At 38.0% G+C, this 20,494-nt stretch overlaps 1 protein-coding gene across 1 annotated transcript in view; it reads left to right on the forward strand.

Annotated features, from left to right (window-relative positions):
• The window catches only part of LOC103713631 (alpha-1,6-mannosyl-glycoprotein 2-beta-N-acetylglucosaminyltransferase), a 32,288-nt gene extending 12,445 nt beyond the window's left edge, over window positions 1-19,843 (forward strand). The window contains exons 8-16 of the mRNA XM_008800632.5: window positions 166-334; window positions 494-575; window positions 667-760; window positions 985-1,081; window positions 7,422-7,515; window positions 12,295-12,367; window positions 17,632-17,805; window positions 18,109-18,231; window positions 19,418-19,843. Of these exons, the coding sequence (XP_008798854.1) occupies window positions 166-334; window positions 494-575; window positions 667-760; window positions 985-1,081; window positions 7,422-7,515; window positions 12,295-12,367; window positions 17,632-17,805; window positions 18,109-18,231; window positions 19,418-19,579 (1,068 nt within the window). The 3' untranslated portion in view covers window positions 19,580-19,843. The remainder of the gene's footprint in view (window positions 1-165; window positions 335-493; window positions 576-666; window positions 761-984; window positions 1,082-7,421; window positions 7,516-12,294; window positions 12,368-17,631; window positions 17,806-18,108; window positions 18,232-19,417) is intronic.
• The last annotated feature ends 651 nt before the right edge of the window (window positions 19,844-20,494 follow it).

Here is a 20,494-nt window from a genome sequence, read left to right on the forward strand (position 1 = left end):
CTTACTAACTAGCATTTTTGGGCTAGTAAAATATCTGATTTTTGTAAAATATTTACAGAATACAGAGATAGTGACGCCTATAGCTGACAATTTACATGATTTTTTATTTTCTTTTAATAACTTAAAAAATAGACAATGTTGGTCCAATTTTTGACTATAAAGTAGATATCTGAAACCGTGATTGAGGATCGCTTTGGTCTGGAACATGGGAGTGAAGACTGGTATAGTGCATTGGATCGGCACTTCAATTGGCTTCTTCAGTATAGAATCAGTCCGTATTTTTGCAGATGGGGTGATAGCATGCGAGTGTTAACTTATACTTGCCCCTGGCCAGGTAAATTGGCTATGTCAATAGAAACCTGGCTTTACGGTTAAGTTTGATTGCTTTTTTTCTTTTTTTAAAAAAAAGAAATACACCATGTTTTTTTTCCTTGCAAAGTGTAACAGTACTAGCATCTAATCTTCTTTTTCCTTTATTTCTCTTTCTTCACAGCTGATCATCCAAGATCTGAAGAATATTATTCAGATTCAAGATTAGCAGCATATGCTGTTCCTTATGCTCCCATTCTTACATGGTATGGCTTCAGTTAATTCACATGTAATAATAATTCATCATGTGCATTGGTTAGTTTGATAAGCTACCATTGGTCTGTTCGCTTGCAACAGTAGCGACACAACAAAAGATTCTTTGCGCAAAGAGGTGGAGATATTGAAGTCGAAGAGCCATTGGCGAAAAGCTTACTTCTACTTGTGGGATGAGGTATGAGTATGCTTTAGAAGATTGCCTTGATGAAGTTCATTTTAAATCCCATCCTAGAAGAATGCGTGTCATTTTATTTTATTTAGTTTTTCTTTTCAGCAAAGCTGATAGTTATAGGCATGCTGATCATTATCTTGATATTCCTTTTCCACATATGTTTTCTGCTTGTTTTAACCTGTCATGCTGTTCTTTCTGATGGGTAACACATATTCTTAACTTTTCAGCCTTTGAATTTGGAGCAGTATGATTTGATTCGCAGCATGTCCAGTGAGATACGAGCTTATGCACCCGATGCCCGTGTGCTAACCACTTACTATTGTGGTAAGAATTGAAATGCTTGTTTGCAACTAATTTGCAATTAGAATTGCAAAATTTGTGGTTAAGTAATGTGGTCTCTATCAAGGTCTGCTGTGTCGGAACCGGGGCCCGCACCGGTTGTCCGGCGGCATGGGTCGGTATGCCTCTATATCATTTTACGTTGGCACAGTAGAGGAGGCGGGGGAGAGGGCGAACAGGAGAGGAAAAGAGAGAGAGAAAGGGGAGAGAGGGAGGGAGAGAGAAGGGTGGCGGAGGCCTGCGGGGAACGACGATCCCTGCGGAGGAGACAGAATGAAACAGGGGATCCGGCCGTGAAGCCCTCCTTCGCCTCCTCCGCACGGCTCGCCGGCCTCCGTCGGCGCCGCACGCTCGCCGGCTGGCCTCCTTCTCCCTCTCTCTTCCTTCCTCTCCCTCTTCCTCCTTTCGCTCACTCTCTTTTTTTTTCCTCTCTTTCCTTTAACTTCTTTCCCTCTATCGTCTGATTTCATTTTTATTGCTGGAATTATCCCAGTCCGCTACTAGTACGGCTCGGTACGCCTCGAACCGCCCAGTTCAGGATGGTTCTGCCGACCATGGTATCTATATTCTTTGAAGTGGTAGGAGTATTCTGGTGTCTTAACTTTGATTGAGATGTCATCACTTCATGAAGCAGACTGATAACAGAAAATAAACCGATTCTACTTATGATAGAAGTTACTCCACTAAACAGTATATAAACAAGGATTTTTCAATAATTACAGCAAAGTATGGAGGCAGAACAAGTTCGAAACAATAAAGAAGAGAACTTTCCCACTAGTTATCACGATTAAATTTCAAATTAGAACACAAAGATCAAGTATTTCTTTGGATACAAGATCGTTCCTGAACTTCATAACTCAGAAAAGAATCAGAAAACAATGGTAGAATGCTGGCCTCTTGTGCGTGATGCAGATAGGGGATCGGCCGGTGCTGCAGGGCCGACTTCTCAAAACTCTTACTTCGAATGCTTGAAATTTCCTTTTCCTGTACGGATGGTAACAGTTCTTTTTGCAACCAAATGAAATATTTAGGAAATTGTTTCATGATTGTTTTTTAAGGGTCTGTCTCTTGAAGAGCTCTTTCAGCTGTACCCACATTGCCACTGGATTTCTTCTCATTGGTAATTGGATTTTTGATGTACATCTTGTTTCCACATTGCAAATGCTGTTTCAACTTTTCTTCCCTCTGTTGATTTCTACCAGGATGAGAAAATGTCATGTTTAGATATCAATTCATGGCCACTTGGCATTCATTGTTTTAAAGAAGTGTGAAATATCTAATTTTAGCTCCTCTTATGCAAGGGAATAGGTATGGTCTAGCTGGTGTTCATATCATTCTCGAGTCTCGACAAATTCTAAACCTGGAACCCTTAGGCTCAAGCTGAGTATCCATATGCAAAATCTCAATCTCTAGATTATTGCCTATTACTTTTTCTGACAAGTAATAATCTAACCTTTTTGTGTCGACTATTTTGTTTGTAGGTCAATCATTATATATATTTGACCTATGAGGTTCCTTTGTTGTCCTATATGTTTCTTTATCTCAAAAATGTCATAAATGAGAAGGATATCATATGACTTCCACTTGATGTGGTTTGCTGAATTAGTCTTTATTTGATCTGTCTTGTATTCAAACTTGGAGAGTTTTTGCTTGAGCAACGTAAATGTCTGTTTATAGCTTGTTGCAGCTTGATAGATTGTTGAGCTTTCCATCATCCTAGGTTCTTCAAAGCTGAGAGGTTATACTAAAATTGATGTGATCGGTATGACACGGCACCACAGTTTGGACAGGTATGATGGCTGTTCAAATCAAATTGCAGATCCAGTTATGAAGAAGAAACATATATTAAAAAAAAGAAACGTATCGGGTCACATAGTGAAAAAAGATAATGAACTCACTATTTAAGTTCCAGAAAGAGAAATGGAAGAATATTTATGAGTAAAAAGAAAATAACACACTGCTACAAAAACTAAAAACTGCATGTGCAATTAACATCTTTCCATCATGTGCTTTGAATAGTAAAAGATTGACTATAATATATGTTTAAACAGTAAATTGAAATGTTATATAATGAACCTTTGACCATTTGGAACAAATGTGGATGATTTGTGCATTCTTTTCCTTCTCTGTGTTCTTTATGCCACTGCCACTTGCCAGAATTGCTCCAGAGTCTGTCCTATGAATCAAGAAGCTTCCTGCATACAAAGACTATGATGCATGATTCAGTGGCCTTTGTTTAATTAAAACTGATATGGAGTTAAGTAGTCAAGTAGTTAACCGATTCCTATCTTGTCTTAAGATTATGAACATTACAAGTTATAAACTTGCAGCCTCACTGTATCTTTTCTAATATCCTACTCTTGATGAATAATAAATGAAAAAAAAAGAATGTTGTAAGTTGGTCATATCAGATGGTTGCTTCCACTAGTTTCATAATGGTGTTTTCGTAGTACACTCTTTAAAGTTTCATTAGAGACCCTTGCAATGATATAAAATACCAGAATTAATCAACAATAGATTTTTATTTTTGTTCATCATTAGGAATATGGTCTTGAACATAGTTGGTCTATACGCAAGGGTCAGCGAGCCAGGTTTTGGGTTGGGTTTGGCTGTATCCGTAGCCAAATCTGAAATATATTTATTAGATCCAAACCCAACCCCATTTGAAACTCTATACACATACCCAATACTGAATCCAACAATGGCCAGGTATCGAGTAGAATTAGGTAATCAACAAGTTATTTTGCTATACTTTGATTTTTTTTAAATTATTGAATGTACCCAAAATGCTATCTTATGAACTACAAAACCTAAAATACAAAAATATAAAAAATATAGCTAAGAGGGGGAATCTATTCAATTACTTTTGTTACCTAAGCATATATACCAAGGAATGCTGTATTGTCCTAAACCACTTGGTTCGGGTTGTACCAAGCAGTACCAGAGGCGGACTGACACAGTTTAGCCCCTCGGTTCGAGAAATCTAGCGAAACAAGGGAGAGGGAGGAGATAGAGGAAGAGAGAGAGAGAGAGAGGGATTGGAGGGAGAGGAAGGGAGGGAGAGAGAGGAAGAGGGAGGGGGAGGGGAGAGAGGCAGATGGAGGCCTGAAAGCCCTCGGTTCCCCTTTTTCTATTTTCTAGGTTCAAAATAAAGTCAGTATGTGCTGCCAGCTTCGCTTATTTTTTTATTTAACTTCACTTAAGTAAAGTCTGCAGCACTTGCTGACTTCATTTCAAACACAGAAAATAAAAAAGGGCCCTTGGCCCCTATTTCGTTCAGAACAGGAACTGAGGGCTTCTGACCTTTTGTTCCTCTCCTACTTTCTCCTCCTCTCTTCCCTCCCTTCCTCTCCTACTTCCTCCCTCCATCCCTCCCTCTTTTTTCCTTTCGACATCAGGAAAATGAAAAAAGGGGCTTCAACCCTTGTTTTGTTCGAAACAGAGGAATCGAGGGCTTCCGTACCTCCGCCCGCCTCTCTCCCCCTCCCTCTCCCTCTCCCTCTCCCTCTCGCTCCTTCCCTCTTTCTTTTCCTCTATCTCCTTCTCTCTCTCCTCCTCCCTTTCTAGCTCCCCCTTTATAGGTATGCTGTGGATCGGCACGACGCAATATGGTACCGTATCACCGGCCAACTAATACGGGTGTTGGTATCAATACTGCATACCTCGATCCATACAATCAATAGATATGAATAATGAAAAAGATCTTAGCAATCAAAATCGCCGCAAGTGTTAAATCACAATAAATATATTGCAAAAAGATTGCAACAAGTAACATGGATAAGAGTTTGGTGGAACAAGATGGGTTACAGTTGCACTTCTGTCTACCTTATTTTTTTCTTTATGATTAAAAATTTTTGATAAAAACACATATGTGCATACATGTATGTATGTTTTTATGTATTCATGTGAGTATGTATGTGTGTGTATATAAGTAGGTTGGGTTTTGGATATGGATCCCAAACCCAAACTAAGACTTTGCTTTTTAGTTTCGGAATTCAAACCTAACCCTAGCTTTTTGGGTTTATTTTTCATATCCAAACTCTATGTTTATGCTCGGTTTCAGATTGGGTTTGTGGGTTATCAGCCTCCATTGACACCCCTATTTATATACAAAGTTCACATATTATTTCCACATTAGTCGAATATTCATTTATCAGCTTTTTGGTGAAATTCATGAATTTTGAATTAATGTGAAATTACACGTAAAATGTTTTATACATTTTATTTGCATATAAAAATAGGATGAACATTGGAGGAGTGATTTGAAACCACAAGTTCATGGTTCCATTCCTTGGTACTAGTGTTGGAAATTGGAAGCCTCATGTTTTATTTATACATAAAATAAAATCACATAAAATAATAAAAAAAGACAAGTTTTAAAGTTTATTAGAAAACTTCTCTTTTGACTTTAGTAGAGATGTAAATTTATAAGCATGCGCTTCTCATTAATAAATAGACACTACTTATATGTTGTTAAGACATGTCAAGAGGCATTAAGTAGTACCGCATTTGCTAATGTAAGGAGTGCATTTATATGTTCTTACATGATGGCAGAACTCAAATATCACATTCTAATCATTTTTTTATCATTTTTAGAATTTTAAATAACGCCTAATGTTTCAGATTCCAAAATAAATAAATTGTCTCTATGGATATATATGTATATGTATGTGTGTATGTATATATGTATGTATATCTGTCTGTATGTATGTATATATGTACAAAATGCCTACCTGCCAAATTTTTGGTTGTTGTAACTTAAGAACCGTGGTGAATTTTAACTCAAATATACACGTATCTGAACGTTGGCTATACACTTTTTTTATGACCGAATTTTTATCCATACTATTTTATATTTAAACTTAATTATACCCTAACATTCACTTAACCATATTTTTGCCGTATGTTAGATGACTGTGGTCTGGAAGGAGAACTGACATTTTGATAGATTCAACAAAGAGCAGATCTGATAATTTCAGGCTACTAACACCTAAGATTGTGAATATTGATGTCTGAAAATTTTATGTGAGCTCACCAGATGATTATATTTTAAATTTTACTAACAATTATTTTGGTTTCTACCTTTTTTATAAGTTTATTCAAACTTCAAGTTGGCTGATGACTGATGAAATAGATATATCACTTTATTCCTATAAGAGATGAAGAACATGGAAAGCAAAGAGAAGAGAGGATAAATTTTGGCAAAATATTTATGATTAATTCAAAGGTCCGCCATATTGACCGTACCGTCGTACCGGTGGGCATCGGTACCGGTTCACTCTGTGGCATTAAATGGCCCACGCGGGCTGCCCGGTGCGGAGAACCGCCCGTGGGCATGGGGAACCGTGCGCGGGTGCGATTCCCTACTGGAGAATCGATCGTGGGCGCGGTTCCTTGCGTAGGGAATCTCGCGCCCGATTCCCCGCTCTCGCTCTTGCAGGCGCGCTACCCCGTGCGTGGGTGCGGTTCCCAGTGTGGAAAAACGCTCTTAGGGAACCGCGCATGAGCGCGGTTTCCAGCTCGTGCCTGCATAGGCACGCTGCCCTGCGTGCGCGGGCGTTGCGACCTGTGCGAACCGGTACCAGGCTTGTATCGGTGCGAACTGGACCGGTTCGCACCGGTACAAAGGTGGAACCGCTCGGAGCCGGAACCGTGTTTTAAGGCTATACCGGACTGGTCAGGGGCGGTACCGGTTCGGTACGGGTTGAACCTGCCGGTACGAGACGGTTCAGTAGATCATGATTTAACCTATGTCTATCATTCTCTATAAAAGAAGTACTGGAATCTGGAAGTTATTGCATGTAAGAAATTGTTCCTTCACACTTAAATTTATTTGTGTGCGTGTATTCTCTGTATATGAATCAACGGAACCGAGTAGTTACCGCACACAAGAGAAATAGTTTCTTGTACTTATATGTGTGTGTGTGTGGGCGCGCGCGCACATGCTTTGGTGTGTGTTGTAGCCTTCTTATATACTTTTTGCATTTGCTTTATTGGTTCCTATGATCAGTTTTCACTCCAATGATTTTTCTTGAGTTACGTCCCGTATCTGTTCCAACATTTCAGCAATTTCTCATAAATAATATATAATCTTTGTGATAATAAAAACATTGTAGAATTAAATGAGGTCAATAACTTAGGTTGCTCCTTTTCTTTTCTTTTTTTTAATGTCCTCAAATATTTTTTTTTGCATGTGCTTGTTGATGTTAATATAGTTTCTTAAAATGTTTATTCTCCCTAAAACTTGAGGATACTCTGTATCGTTCTTCATCAGAAAATACATCTTTGTGTTAATGTCATTTCTTTATGATTGCTTTTGATGTAGGCCCTAGTGATGCACATCTTGGTTCCAGTACTTTTGAAGCTTTTGTCAAAGTTCCAAACCTGTTACGTCCTCATACCCAAATATTTTGCACAAGGTATTTGTCTCGGCTCTCTTCTTTTTTTTCCTCTAAAGTTTGTAGTAATTTCATGAAAACCTTGTCTATGGCCATGTTAACATGTATCTTTTCTCATGATGCAATTAATGGCTTTTGGTGGAGTGTCTTACCCCTATTACTCATTAAACTTTTGGATTGATCAGATGGAACAACCACAATAAATTACCATAGCAATACCCTTCAACTACAAGGGAAAATACTTCTCTTCCTCCCAAAGATGATGGACCCTTCTCTATGTCTACTAATGATGCTTGAGCTCGATATAAATCTCTCATATAGTGATTGTCTATTGTTTTTGAACCTGACTTTCTAGATAGAATTTTTCCAAACTTCAGTCCACTAGGCACTAGCTATTCATAGAAGTGCAATGGACCGCCTGCTTTTTTTCCCATTCTGAACCATTATGGAAGCAAGATAAACTGACATTGCATGGCATACAACTTGGAGTGGTAAGTCCCAATCGATTTGCTAGAAGGCTTTTCAGATATGATATTTTGGGATAAAATGTTCAAGTTGACTAAACCATGCATCAAAGCTTTTGAAAAATCCAACTCTAGGCATGAACTATGACATGTTTCTGACGTTTAGTTATTTGCTTTAGTATTAAAAGATCTTGGTGCTTGTAAGTCACCTGCATATACAAGTAGATTAAGTTATGTTTAAAAAAAAAAACAACACTTGTCAGTAGCCCTTGCACTACAAGGAAAATAGTTGTCTTCGGAAAGCATATTCAGTTATATAGAACATGATTTACAACCTAGTTGCCATGCATTCTAGTTTGACTTGTTCAAGTATTTTATAATATTTTTTTTTCTCAAAGAAACCAATTATTGATGAGACAAGGTTTCTTTTTCATGCTTTGATATGTTTTTTAAGCGAATTCAATATCAAATTGCATACAAGCTTTAAATGAAATATTTAAACAATCCTAGCAGTATTGGTATCTATTTAAAAATAATTAACAAACATAAAAATAAAAAAAGTGAAATTTTATAGAATGCAAATTAAACATATTTGACATTAGTTTAGAACAGGAGTTGTTTTTAGGTTTGTGGTTTCAACATATTTAGATTAAAATTATTTAAAATTTTAGAAAGTTAATCAAAACCAAGCAGACTTTAAAAATAATAAAACATAATTTTAAAATATATTTATTTGATCTTAGATTATAAAATTATTGCTTGCTGGCAATCTAATGCATAAAATTATGAATGTAAGAGAGAGAGAGAGTAGCATGTATTTTGAGGTGTAATTGAAACTAACATTATAATTGAGGCGTCTTAGTACCAAGCCTATTATCCTGAGTGTCAACTCGAACAAGAACCAAATATAGTGCAAAGGTTGATTGTGGATAGCAGTGGATGAAAATGATTCTAAAAAGAATAGCTGAGGTTTTGATTTCCAAAATAAATTAAAAGCAATTCTTCATCAAAGTTGTTTATACTATTATACATAGGATATAGGTAATCATGTTGAAATTAATAAAATTGCATCCAATTCTCAATTTTATTAAAAAATATTGCTACAGGCCAACCTATCTCCCATAAGCAATATCATCCTCTCAACTTATGTAAATTAAGAAAATAATCCAACATAAAGCTAAGGGGTTTAGTGATTGATTTTATGCAAATTATTTTCATATAACTTGAATAATAACAAGTTTTTGGAGTGTTATCACTGAAACTTTTTATTTAGTTCCTTGCTTGTTGGCAGAAGGGTTTCAAGGGTTTGATAAAAAGACAACTATATATGGTTAAGATGGGTGAAGTGATGAAGCAGATAGAAGTAGAGTAGGTGGAGGTGGACGAAGCAAAGGGGTTGATGGAGGGAAAGGTAAGAGTGAAGGTGGTTTTTTTTTTTTTGGGGGGGGGGGGAGGAGGTAAATTAGAGGATGAAAGAAAGCGGAGAAAGAAAGCTGAGGCTGAAGGAGAGGAGAGATCGAGGAGGTGATGAAGATGAGATGGAAGCCTTTTTTCTTTCGAGTTAGGAGAGTGTTAGCAAAGGAAGGAGATTTGGTTCTAGGTTAGTTTTGAAATTTTATTAAAGAGTTTCTGGCATATCAGACCCAAGCTTACACTTCATTTTCATTTTAACCCAACCCAACAGAGATAAGTATACTTTGCTCCGACAACACTCTAGGTTAAGATTATCAATAGATCATTGAACAACTGTTATTGTAAGTGCTATAGTGGACTTGTTTTAAATATTATGGTGGAGAGCGCCCGAGCGCAGACAGCGGAAATTAGTGATATCTCATCCTTAGAAGGGCCTTTGATAGCTCGGGACATCTGAGGTTCCCATTCTTCTCGGGCAGTAACCCGTACGGTGTTCTTCACCTAGGAGCCCCCACCCTCGAGTTTTCTCAAGGTAACTTTTGATGGGTCTATCTTCGATAGAGGTATGAGGGGAGGTGTAGGTTTTGTTATCAGAGACCCGGACGCCAGGGTAGTGGCAGCAGGTGGTTGTCAGCTATTCGACATCTCCGTGCCTGGTGTGGAGCTAAGGGCTGTCTAGGCAGGCCTTCGACACGCTCGGCTTGAGTTACGAGCCAGCTCAGTCAGCCTAGAGGGTGACTCGGCCACGGTTATCAGTTGGATCCAGGAGGTTCGAGGGATACCGGCGGCAACCATCCGTTGCTTCGTGACATCTAGGTAATGACGAGGAATGGAGGGGCCTTCTAGGCCAAGCATGTATTTTGCGAAGCCAATGAGGCTATGGATTGGGTGGCTGCCTATGTGGCCAGCCATGCGGGTGGTACCCTATGGGCTGAGGATAGGAAGTTGCTCCGGGCACTCCGAGATATTCTTTTCTGATTTTATTGGGTGTATCTATACTCGTCAGGTATGAGTTACCCATCTTAGCAAAAAAAAATAAAAATAAAAATAAAAATAAAAATAAAACAAAGCGTCACTGCTATAGGGACCGCCCAACATTGTTGTTGCCTCCTCCCCACCATCCCCTTCTTCCTCCCTTCCTCCTTCTATGGCAAGTCAAGGATGTCCCACCACCATTGCCCTTGTCGTCGCCGCTATCCCCACCTCCCTACTCTGCCCTTCTTCCTCAACTTTTTTGTTAAGCTAGTTACATTCAACCACTTAGGAGCTGCCCCCACCATCACTGCTACTCCCTCCTCCATCCCTCTTTTGGTCTTCCTTCTCTTACTCTACCTTGATGACGCCCCACCACCATGGGGGCCGCTTCCACCATCATCATTGCCCCCTCCCCACCCTCTGCCAATTATTGTTCCTCCTCTTCCTGCTCTACATCTGATAAGCCGACAATGCCCTACCACCATGGGGACTTTCCTCACCATCATTGTTGCCCCCTCCATGCTGTCCTCTTCCCCCTTCCATTGTTTCTCCTCTTCCTCCATGATCAGCTGACAATGCCCCACCACTGCAGGGGCCACCTCTAGCATCGTCATCGCCCCTCCTTCCTGCCCTTCTCCCCCTCCACTTCCTACCTCCACAACGAGTTGACGATGCCCATAATTGCTGTGGCCCTTTCCTCACTACCCCTTCAACCTTCTTTCGATTCTTTTTCCTCTACCTTTCCGACAAGCTGATGACACCCGCCATTATTGTAGAGGCTGCCCCACCATTGCAGCCTCCCTGTCCTGTCTTCTTCCTCCCCATCCCCGCCTTCCTCCTATTCACCCGTCTATCTTTGAGGAAGGTAACCAGAGGATAGAAAGTCATTTTTCTCCTAGTTACTTTGACCATGATTAATTAATGGAGCAGAACAACAAAGGGTATTGTCGGTGATATAAAGCATAAGCTTATTTGGGTTAATTTGTCAAGATTTTTAAGAGGGGATTTAATATGTAATAAAGTATAAGGTGGCATGTAATATGCAAAAAATCCTTCAGTAAATTGATTTTGAATAAAACATGAGTCCCATATAGGTCATGTTATATAATGTACGTTCTATGACTACTTGGTTTATCTGAACATGGTTTGACATCTTATGAAACATGAGTTAACACAACATAATAAAATCCCGTTTTACAAAATCATCTTGTTTAGTTAGATGTGCAATCGATGGTTCTGAACCAGATTTCTCAACAATCCAATTTCCTTCCACAATATGATATGGGCAATTGTTGATTGACAGTAGTATCCATTGATTCATTTGTAAAAGCAGCTCTTTCAAAAGCAAGAATAGGAATATTGGTTGTCACAATCCTCTCGTTAGTAATCAGCTACAAAGCTGGCAACTCACAAGCGAGCAAGTCAACCTCTGTCAGACATTCGGCACAGTTTATTAACGAAACTTAATCCATTTCCTTCTTTGATGACTGAAATCATCAAAATTCACCTGTTCTGCCTAAATCCAATTGAAATCCTAAGCTTGGGTTGTTTGGGGGATCAAAATCAGCCAAAGCATGTTGGTCAATATTCTTTGTAACTTCAAACCTTAGTATTAGGACACTAGCACTTGAAGTCTGTAAATTGGAACTCTTAGTAGCAGAACAACACTAAGGGTGATGCACCTGCTTTGGCATCTTGTTGGAAACTTGTCTGTGCACCTGCTTCCAAAGCTTTTCATTCATTTTTTTTAACTAACCTGCTTACCTGTATCTGCACCAAATCCTCTCCAACACCTACACCTACTTCAGATAAATAAGTTGAAACCACGATTTGGTTGATGCATGATGAAATTTTGCATGTTGTAGTAAGATCCAAGGCACACCTGCTCAGGTAAGTAACATTGATTTGTTTACAATAACACAATGAATTTGTTACTAACTTTTTGCAGTGAGTGGGTTCTTAGCAATCGAGAGGACTTGGTAAAGGATATTGTTGCTGAATTACAGCCAGACAATGGTGAGGTGAGGATATATGCAATTTGGTCTTCATTGTTGCCATGCTTGATTATCATATATTAGGTTTGGTCTTATGACCTGGAACATTGTTTTATTTTTGTTTAATTAGGTTCCAGACTTTCTTGTATGTTTTCTTTTGTTGTTGCTGGTTTGACCAACGTTAAATCTTGATGCTATAGAGGTATTAACGTCCATTATGTTGAGTTCCTCTTTCATACTTGGAGCATCTTTCCTTATGGTATGTAATCTTTTTATCACAATTTGTTTGAATGAAGAAACAAGGAGGTCAAAGAAAATGTGTTGATTAAAAAAATATATAGTTATTGAGATTTGTTAAGTTGGTTGGTGGTTATTACACTTGAGATATATGATATTTAACAAAATGAATTCCGAACAAAGTTTTAGCCATGGTATCTACACCTAGATGTTTATCTTAGGGATTTGCTAATCAAACCCTAAAGGGTAGATAAATAAATAAAAGGGCAAAGAATCATTTAAATAAATGATTTATAGGTCAGAAGTCCAACAAAAATCAGAATGAGAGAAAGTCTGATGCGATGCTTTGAGAACTATTTAAGGTTATTAAGATTTCATTTCCTTTTTTCAATATGTCACTAACCCAAGGAACTTTCTAAGAAAAAATCATGAATTATCTGAATTTCAGGCCACATGATGCATGTGTCTAGGTTGGCTTCAGAAAGTGTGGATGTTAAGCAATTAAAATGTTGACACTTTTTGAAATGGTCACTGTATTTCTTCCATTCATCCTAAGATATTTGTTTTTTTTCCCTCTAAGTTTTGTTGAGGATATCAAGAAATAATTATGAAGGTTGATGGATGTGGACTTCGAGGTTACTGTTTATGTATGCTTGATACAGTAGATTATAGATGTACCAGACGATCATGATTAATATTTAGTATTGAAGATGTGCACTAGTCAAATTAATTTATTTGACCAACATGCATATTGTTATAATTAGATATAGGTAGATAATAAAGATAACTGTTTTTCCCCACCTTTTCTATCTCTCCGACATTAATAGAGTAGACATCCAAGAATGTTGAAGATGACACTGAAGACCACTGGATCTGTTCAGTTTTAGTTAACCATTAGGAATGTCTCACAGTTGGAACCCGAGATGAAAAAAGTGTCCCTCAACTTTTCCCCCTATGTTTTCCAACCTTTGCTTAAGAGAGAAAACAGCTGAAGAAACAGAAAGTCCAGCTGTAACTTGTCTGTAATGCATGAGTGAGAGATCTATCATGCAGTCCTATGTTCCACTTCCATTCTGATGAAATGTATATCACTTACAGCTCTCAGCCACTTCATTGCACATAAAACCTAAGAATTGGTGGGCTATGACCTTTCATAGTTGACATCTTCTTGCTCTTTACATGATGCTGCATGAGTAGCTCCTGGGCATGCTACATCATTACCTCATACTTGCACCCTTTCGTTCCGACAACAGATTCTGTTTGTAATGACAGAAAATATACATGGATAAATCAATAAAAGTATGTATCTGGATCTGAAAATAGTCTTATATTATTACTCATAACATGTGCTATTATTACTCATAATATGTGCCATGTTTCCGGCTTGGCTGCAGTATTATATTGGTTCTTGAATTTAAGCCGCAAATCACACCATTTAGGTGATTGTGCTAACTGAATTTTATATTCAAAAAACAGTTTAAAATATAAGTTGCCATGAATTTTATCATGTTGAGGTTCTCAAGCATCAGATCATGGAATGCCGTACCGGTCCGGTCCTAGACCGGTACCGGAACCACAAGAAAACCGGTATTTTTTGGTTTTTTAGCCAAACCGGCCGATACGGAGCCTGTACCGGTCGGAACCGGCCGATACCGCTTGGTACCGGCCTCGTACTGGTGCGAACCGGCCAGTTCGCACCGGTACGATTTTTTTTTTAGAACCACAGCGCCTCGTGTTGTGGTTTTTGAAACCACCGCGTACCGGCCGGTACGGTACCGGTACCGGCCGGTATGTACCGAACCGGACCGGTACCGTACCGGTACCGGCCGGTATGTACCGAACCGGACCGGTACCGTACCGGTCCGACCGGTACCGGTACGGCGGACCTTGCATCAGATATTTGTTTTCCGGAAGGGGCTGTCCTTTTTTTTTATTTATTCTGTGAGCTTTTTTGAGCTATTATAGATTGCACAGTCAAGTCAGAGTAATGGGGACTGAATTAATAGCTCAGACTTTAAACACCAGTTTGTTGATAAATGAAGTGAGCGCATATATTTTAAGGTCTTTGTTTGTTTTGACACGAAGTTGCTCCTAGGCAACTAAACAGAAATACTGTCCAATCAAAACTAGTTGTGTCATCTCTTGGTATTCATAAAAGGGTTTCATCTTGTCTTCTATCAAGAGCTTGATGCAATAGCACCACCAAGATGATAGGTGTGAAAGTCATAAGACTCAAGCTAAGGGAGTCATACTTTTGGAGCAGGGAAGAACTTTGATAAAGGACACCCTTAATTGAAATCTAGTATTATTATTTACAAATCCTCTATGCCGGATTGAACAACTAGTACTTTTTGAGCATTGATGTTAATTACTTAACCATCTAAAAACATGCCCACAAAAACCATCCTCTTTTCCGAAGTATTTTAGTTAAGCTACTTATGCACAAGAGCTACATTATCTTGCCATTTCCACATCCAATTAGGATCCACCTGGGTTAGTGAGTGGTCTTAGGTTGCTGCTTGCTGTCAATGTTCCCATTTGCTTTAGGTCATTATCTAGTTCGTAAGACAGCAAGAAAATTTTGGAAGTTGTGAAGTTTCCTGTCCCTTGCCTTATATTTTACCCTTTTTTCATGTTCTCTTATTTCCTCTTTATGTCCTTTTAAGGAACCAAGGTTCCACTCCTCGATGCTGCATGTTTATTCCCTTAGTTTCCCGTTGGGCATGATTAATGACATCTTGATTCTTCATTCCCAATTATAGGCATTAAAAAGACATGAAGAGTTAAGTTGATGTCCTAGAATGATCTAGACATAGCAAGGATCCATTAATTATGACAAAGATGTAAAAATGAAGATATTATAGAACAGTTTGCTTTCTAGAATTCTCATCTTGTCTTCAATGTCAATAAAATAAATGTATCTAATAACCAATATAAATTCATATATTTTTACTTCTTCTAGAATTATTTATACTTCATAAGCTATGCAGTATATAATGAGAATACATGCTTTGAAAATCATAACACGATTAAATAAACGCATTCTGTCCTTAAAAGTCATTGTAAAAGCAATCATGATTAGCAGAACACACACAATGTACCAGGTAAACTTGTCCCATGAAAATGGAAATGAAAATGATGATCGGTCAAAATTGATGGCAAAGAGATCGGTGTGGTAAATTTCATAATCTTGGATTCTTTCACAAGAGAATTCATAAAATATGAAAACTGGTCCAATAAAATTATGCTACATGGATGGAGGGCTTCAAGGGTGTCATGAAACCAACACATCCCTTGGTGACTTTAATGGGATAAAATAATAGAGTTAAAAATTGACTAAGTGTATTGTTTAAATGGAGTACAAAAAATGTCCAATAAAGCAAGACAAATATGGAAGAAACAAGGATGCAAATTTGAAAATGTGTTGTAAAACTAGGAATAATAGGGTGAGGGTGCCTAAATCAAGAAGCCTTGCAGATGCATCAACTGTGGATATAGTAATTGAGAATGGGTTCAGTTTGGGTGCTTCGCTCAGGAAGAATGCTTGAATTTCTTCCTACAATAAAAAGCAAATGAAGAACGAAGTTATCAGGAATTGAAGTTACAGGCAAGAAGTTTGATAATCTTGCGCTAATATCAAAGTTAACATTTAATAAGAAATTAATGTGTAAGAGATCATAAAGCTGACTTTGAGCAGTCAGGGAAAGGCTTGGTGATTTTTGTCATGTTAGTGTTTGGCATGTGCAATGTACATGAACAATAGAAAGTTGTAGAGTATTTGATGGATGGTTATGATTCTAACAACATCATTTTGCTTATGAGGGTTGTTAAATGAACTTCCACTTGCACTTCTCCATGTTATTGAATTTTTGTCCAAAACTTGAAACATCTGGCCTTTCAAAAGCATTTTGTTAAGACTAAAACATGTATGCATTCAATTTTTTTTTGAGAACAATGGAAGCTATTGGGAATTCAGTTCCAGCAAATTCAAGATAGAATTAAGAAAATGGAGGGGAAAAAAGAAAATTAGATATTTTATATTAAATAGTTAAATTGGTATCCAAGATTAAATATTATATTTGTACTTTAAACTGATGTGTAACGCGAGTCTTTAACAGTTTTATAGGCTTGTAGTATGATTTTTTTTAATATAAAAAAAGTCTTATCCTTTCAGTAGAAAATGCCTAAACCACAAATCCTATAATTCTAAATAAAACAAAATATTTTATTAAATAGGTAACCTAACCTAACCTACAATAGGTTGAATCAAGTTAAATGTCTTAAACAGGTTGAGCATTGCGACCCCCCCCCCCCCCCCCCCCAAAAAAAAAAAAAAAAAAAAAAACCCACCAAAACACACACATACGCAAAGAAAAAACTGAAAATAAGTACATAGAGCTTGAAAACTATTGTAACTTTCTCTCATTGGTTTCATATCATGTAGCCGGGATAAAGAAAAGAGTTTCTGGAGCACGCATAGTGCTCACAATGTGTATTATACTTGTTGTGTAGGGATAGGTGATTCTTCCCCCTTCTCATTGGTAAGTAGGGACCATCTTAGTCTCAAGATGTATATAGCATTTGTAACCTATGAATCTATGATTTCTTACTTAACTCTAGTGATTGTGTTCTGCATTTTTTTCTTGTACTTGTACAATCAACATTGACTAACAAATTGTCAGTTCATATGATTTACTCTACACTCCATTATTTTTTAACGAGTTATACAGCCGAGTGGTGACTATGAATGATTGCTCACATGTTGTTCGTGTGATAAGTTCTGTCATTGTCCTGTATACAGCTCTCATGAGTACTATCCATCTGCATTCTAGTACTTGATACTGAAGTTTGGATAGATCTTGAATTATGCATGGTTAACTAAAGTGCTGATGTGTCACGTAAGACCATCTTTTTGTTTTTGCTGTGTTAGTTTCATAGGAAATCTTTGGCTTGTACACTAATATAGTAGCTACCATCCATGGGATTGTACACATCTTTGATATTTCTATAATAATCTGTATGTATCCATAGTTGAATCACCATTCTCCATGCAGGAGTGGTGGACTTATGTGTGCATGGGGCCTTCCGATCCCCACCCAAACTGGCATCTTGGCATGCGAGGCACCCAACACCGTGCAGTGATGTGGAGAGTCTGGAAAGAGGGCAGCACAGGGTTCTTATATTGGGGTGCCAACTGTTATGAGAAGTCGACGGTGGCTAGTGCTGAGGTAAGTTTTCGATATTTTAAACCAAATACACCATTAGTTTATTTGGTTGTAATTTTTCTTGAATTGCTTCTGTAAACATTTCATCTTGCTACTTATTTTGCTTTCATCTTATCATCTTCAATCTTCGTGCTCTTGTTTGTGATAAATCTGTTTCTCTCCCTATCCCTTTTACATTCTTTGAGAAAGTCGTATATAGTCTCCTTGCATTGCTGTTATCTTCTCATTTACTTGCCGTTTGAACATTGAGAAAGGGTCAAATATGGTAGCATTTATTAACAGATTTTAATGCAACTAATGATGCAGATAAGATTTCGACGTGGCCTTCCCCCAGGTGATGGAGTTTTATTTTATCCTGGTGAAGTGTTTTCTTCATCACCAGAACCAGTTGCGTCAGCCAGGCTAGAGCGAATTCTCAGTGGCATGCAGGTATCAGTCATGGGACAGGCTAGTTGGTTTTTTTTTCCAAGCAAATAATTTATTTGTTGTGTATATTATGTTCTGTATCATGATTTCATTCTTGTTATCATTCAATAGAGAAGGATATTCTATACTAGAATATCATGCTATGACATTGTTTTGGCTTTAGCCTAAGGTTATCTTAAATGTTATTCACTCATGTACAGGACTGGGCCTTAGTGAAAGTAAACTTATACAAGTCCCTGTTTCTACTCTAAATATGGTGTACCAGTGAGGGAAAAGTGTTTCATTCATTTGTCACCTGGTTAACATTCTTGGGTTGCCATTCTCTAATCATAATTGATATGCCAATCCAGATAGGTAAATTTTTGGACTAACCATGCTCGTATTTTCCTCTGGTTTGGACATCTCAGAATTTTTCTGATTCCATCTTGCAACTCTTGTTCCAGGTCCATTATATGTACTTTAACCAGCAATTTTCCTGTATCAAGGCATTTGTTTGAACTTTTTCATTTAAGATAACAAGAAGTTTTTCTCAAGAGAGCTTCATGCTTATAGTTGAATATGCCCTCTTCGCTGAAGTTCAAGCTTTTGAACTTCCTTGACATTTGGGTCCTTCATATATTCTTTCCATATACTTTTAGCACTAAACCTTCACGGTTAAACAAAGAGGGAGTTGAATTGAAGCTTTTTTTATCTACAAGTAGTCTTCATCTTTTGCTCGATGTGCTTCTCCCTTGAGATCTGCATATCTTTTGATGTTTGGAATTAGTTCCATCCACCACCAGGAGGCCTGTTTTTTCTTGATACTGGTCAGCGCATTTGGAGGGTACATATTGCATGCTCTCATGTCCATGTAGCTCACACTTGATGAAAAATGGTTTTGGTTTTGTTGCTTGGGTGGGCTGGTCGGTGAGTTCGTGTTTACATTTGCATGCATGTCAGCATCTTCTTGAGTGTGCTTGTGTACTTGTGCATGTTGTAGACCTTAAGCCAAATTAGACATTATTCCAAATAAGCTTCTATCCATGTCAACTTTGTTTATGCAATGATTGTTGAATACTCACATTAAAAATGAACAATTATGATCCTTTCAAACAAATATAGTACATAAGTAGGCATTTTAGAAATATTTTGCAGATTGTGATAGTCTTTCCATGTCCTTCAGCCACAATTGTTATTTTCGACCATGCAGGACATCGAGTACTTGAAGCTCTATTCTTCAAGATATGGCAGGGAAGAGGCTTTGACTCTTCTGGAAAAGACAGGCGTCTATCTCGGCCCCGAGCGTTACACACTTGATCACACACCAATTGATGTAATGCGAGCTGAGATCTTCCGCACTTGTAGATCCTAAAGGAGCATCCGAATTCTCCTCATCCTTGCTGCTTGTGGGCTTTTAGGAGAATTCTGTGTGGGCAGGAATTCCTGCATAAAAGCTGGTTTGTTGAAGCAGGAATTCTCTTAATTTTTCTTAATGATTGGTTGTCCAGTAGCAGGGATCCAGAACTTTTTTGCTAAATTTGAATGTTGTATATATGGACGCTGTTCTGATTGTGTAGGAAAGCATGAATCATTAATTTTCATATAAACCTTGCGACTCATCAGTTTTTTGAAGAAATCTAGCTCACCTGGCTTGTCAGAGAAGTGCACGTTGAGATATAAATTACTATTTGATCACAGCTTGTAGTCCTGCAGCAAATTTTATGACCAAACATCACATTGTCATAGGTCTTATTAACAGTGGAACAGCTAACAATGCTAAAGAATGGCAGATAATGAAAGTAATTTCACATCATGTGGGAATGATGTTTGGTCTGTCTCAACTGGTGAGTTTGATGTTTGCATCATATTACCCCACAAGTTTATGTTCTCTATGGTTACAAGCACAGGGTCCCAATGTGTCAGGTTTCTTAGGAAATGTAGGTTCCTTCAAGCACGGTTATTTTCTATCAAATCCACACTACCCATGTATGAAACCACATCCCTCAAATACTCGTTGCATCTGCTGCCACTTCACAGCCTTTCATCGACATTGGTGTACTGCCCATTTCGACCTGCACCGGTGAATAGGTGTGGCTTTGGGTCTTATCCAAAGTGAAAATTTTGGTCATCTTATGAATGGTTGAAAGGAATGGAAGGTGAATGAATTGCTGAGGTGCTACATTTTTTTTTTCCCTTTTGTTGGTATGGAGATGTTACATGTTTTGGAGTTGGAGAACCAAAGGCATGCTACCTTTGTTTGTTGAAATTGTCACTTAGTTTGGCAAAG

The sequence above is a fragment of the Phoenix dactylifera genome, chromosome 15 (genome assembly GCF_051530095.1).
Source record: "Phoenix dactylifera cultivar Ajwa chromosome 15, Ajwa_hap1_PhDact_Kaust_v1.1, whole genome shotgun sequence".
Taxonomy (NCBI): Eukaryota; Viridiplantae; Streptophyta; class Magnoliopsida; order Arecales; family Arecaceae; genus Phoenix; species Phoenix dactylifera.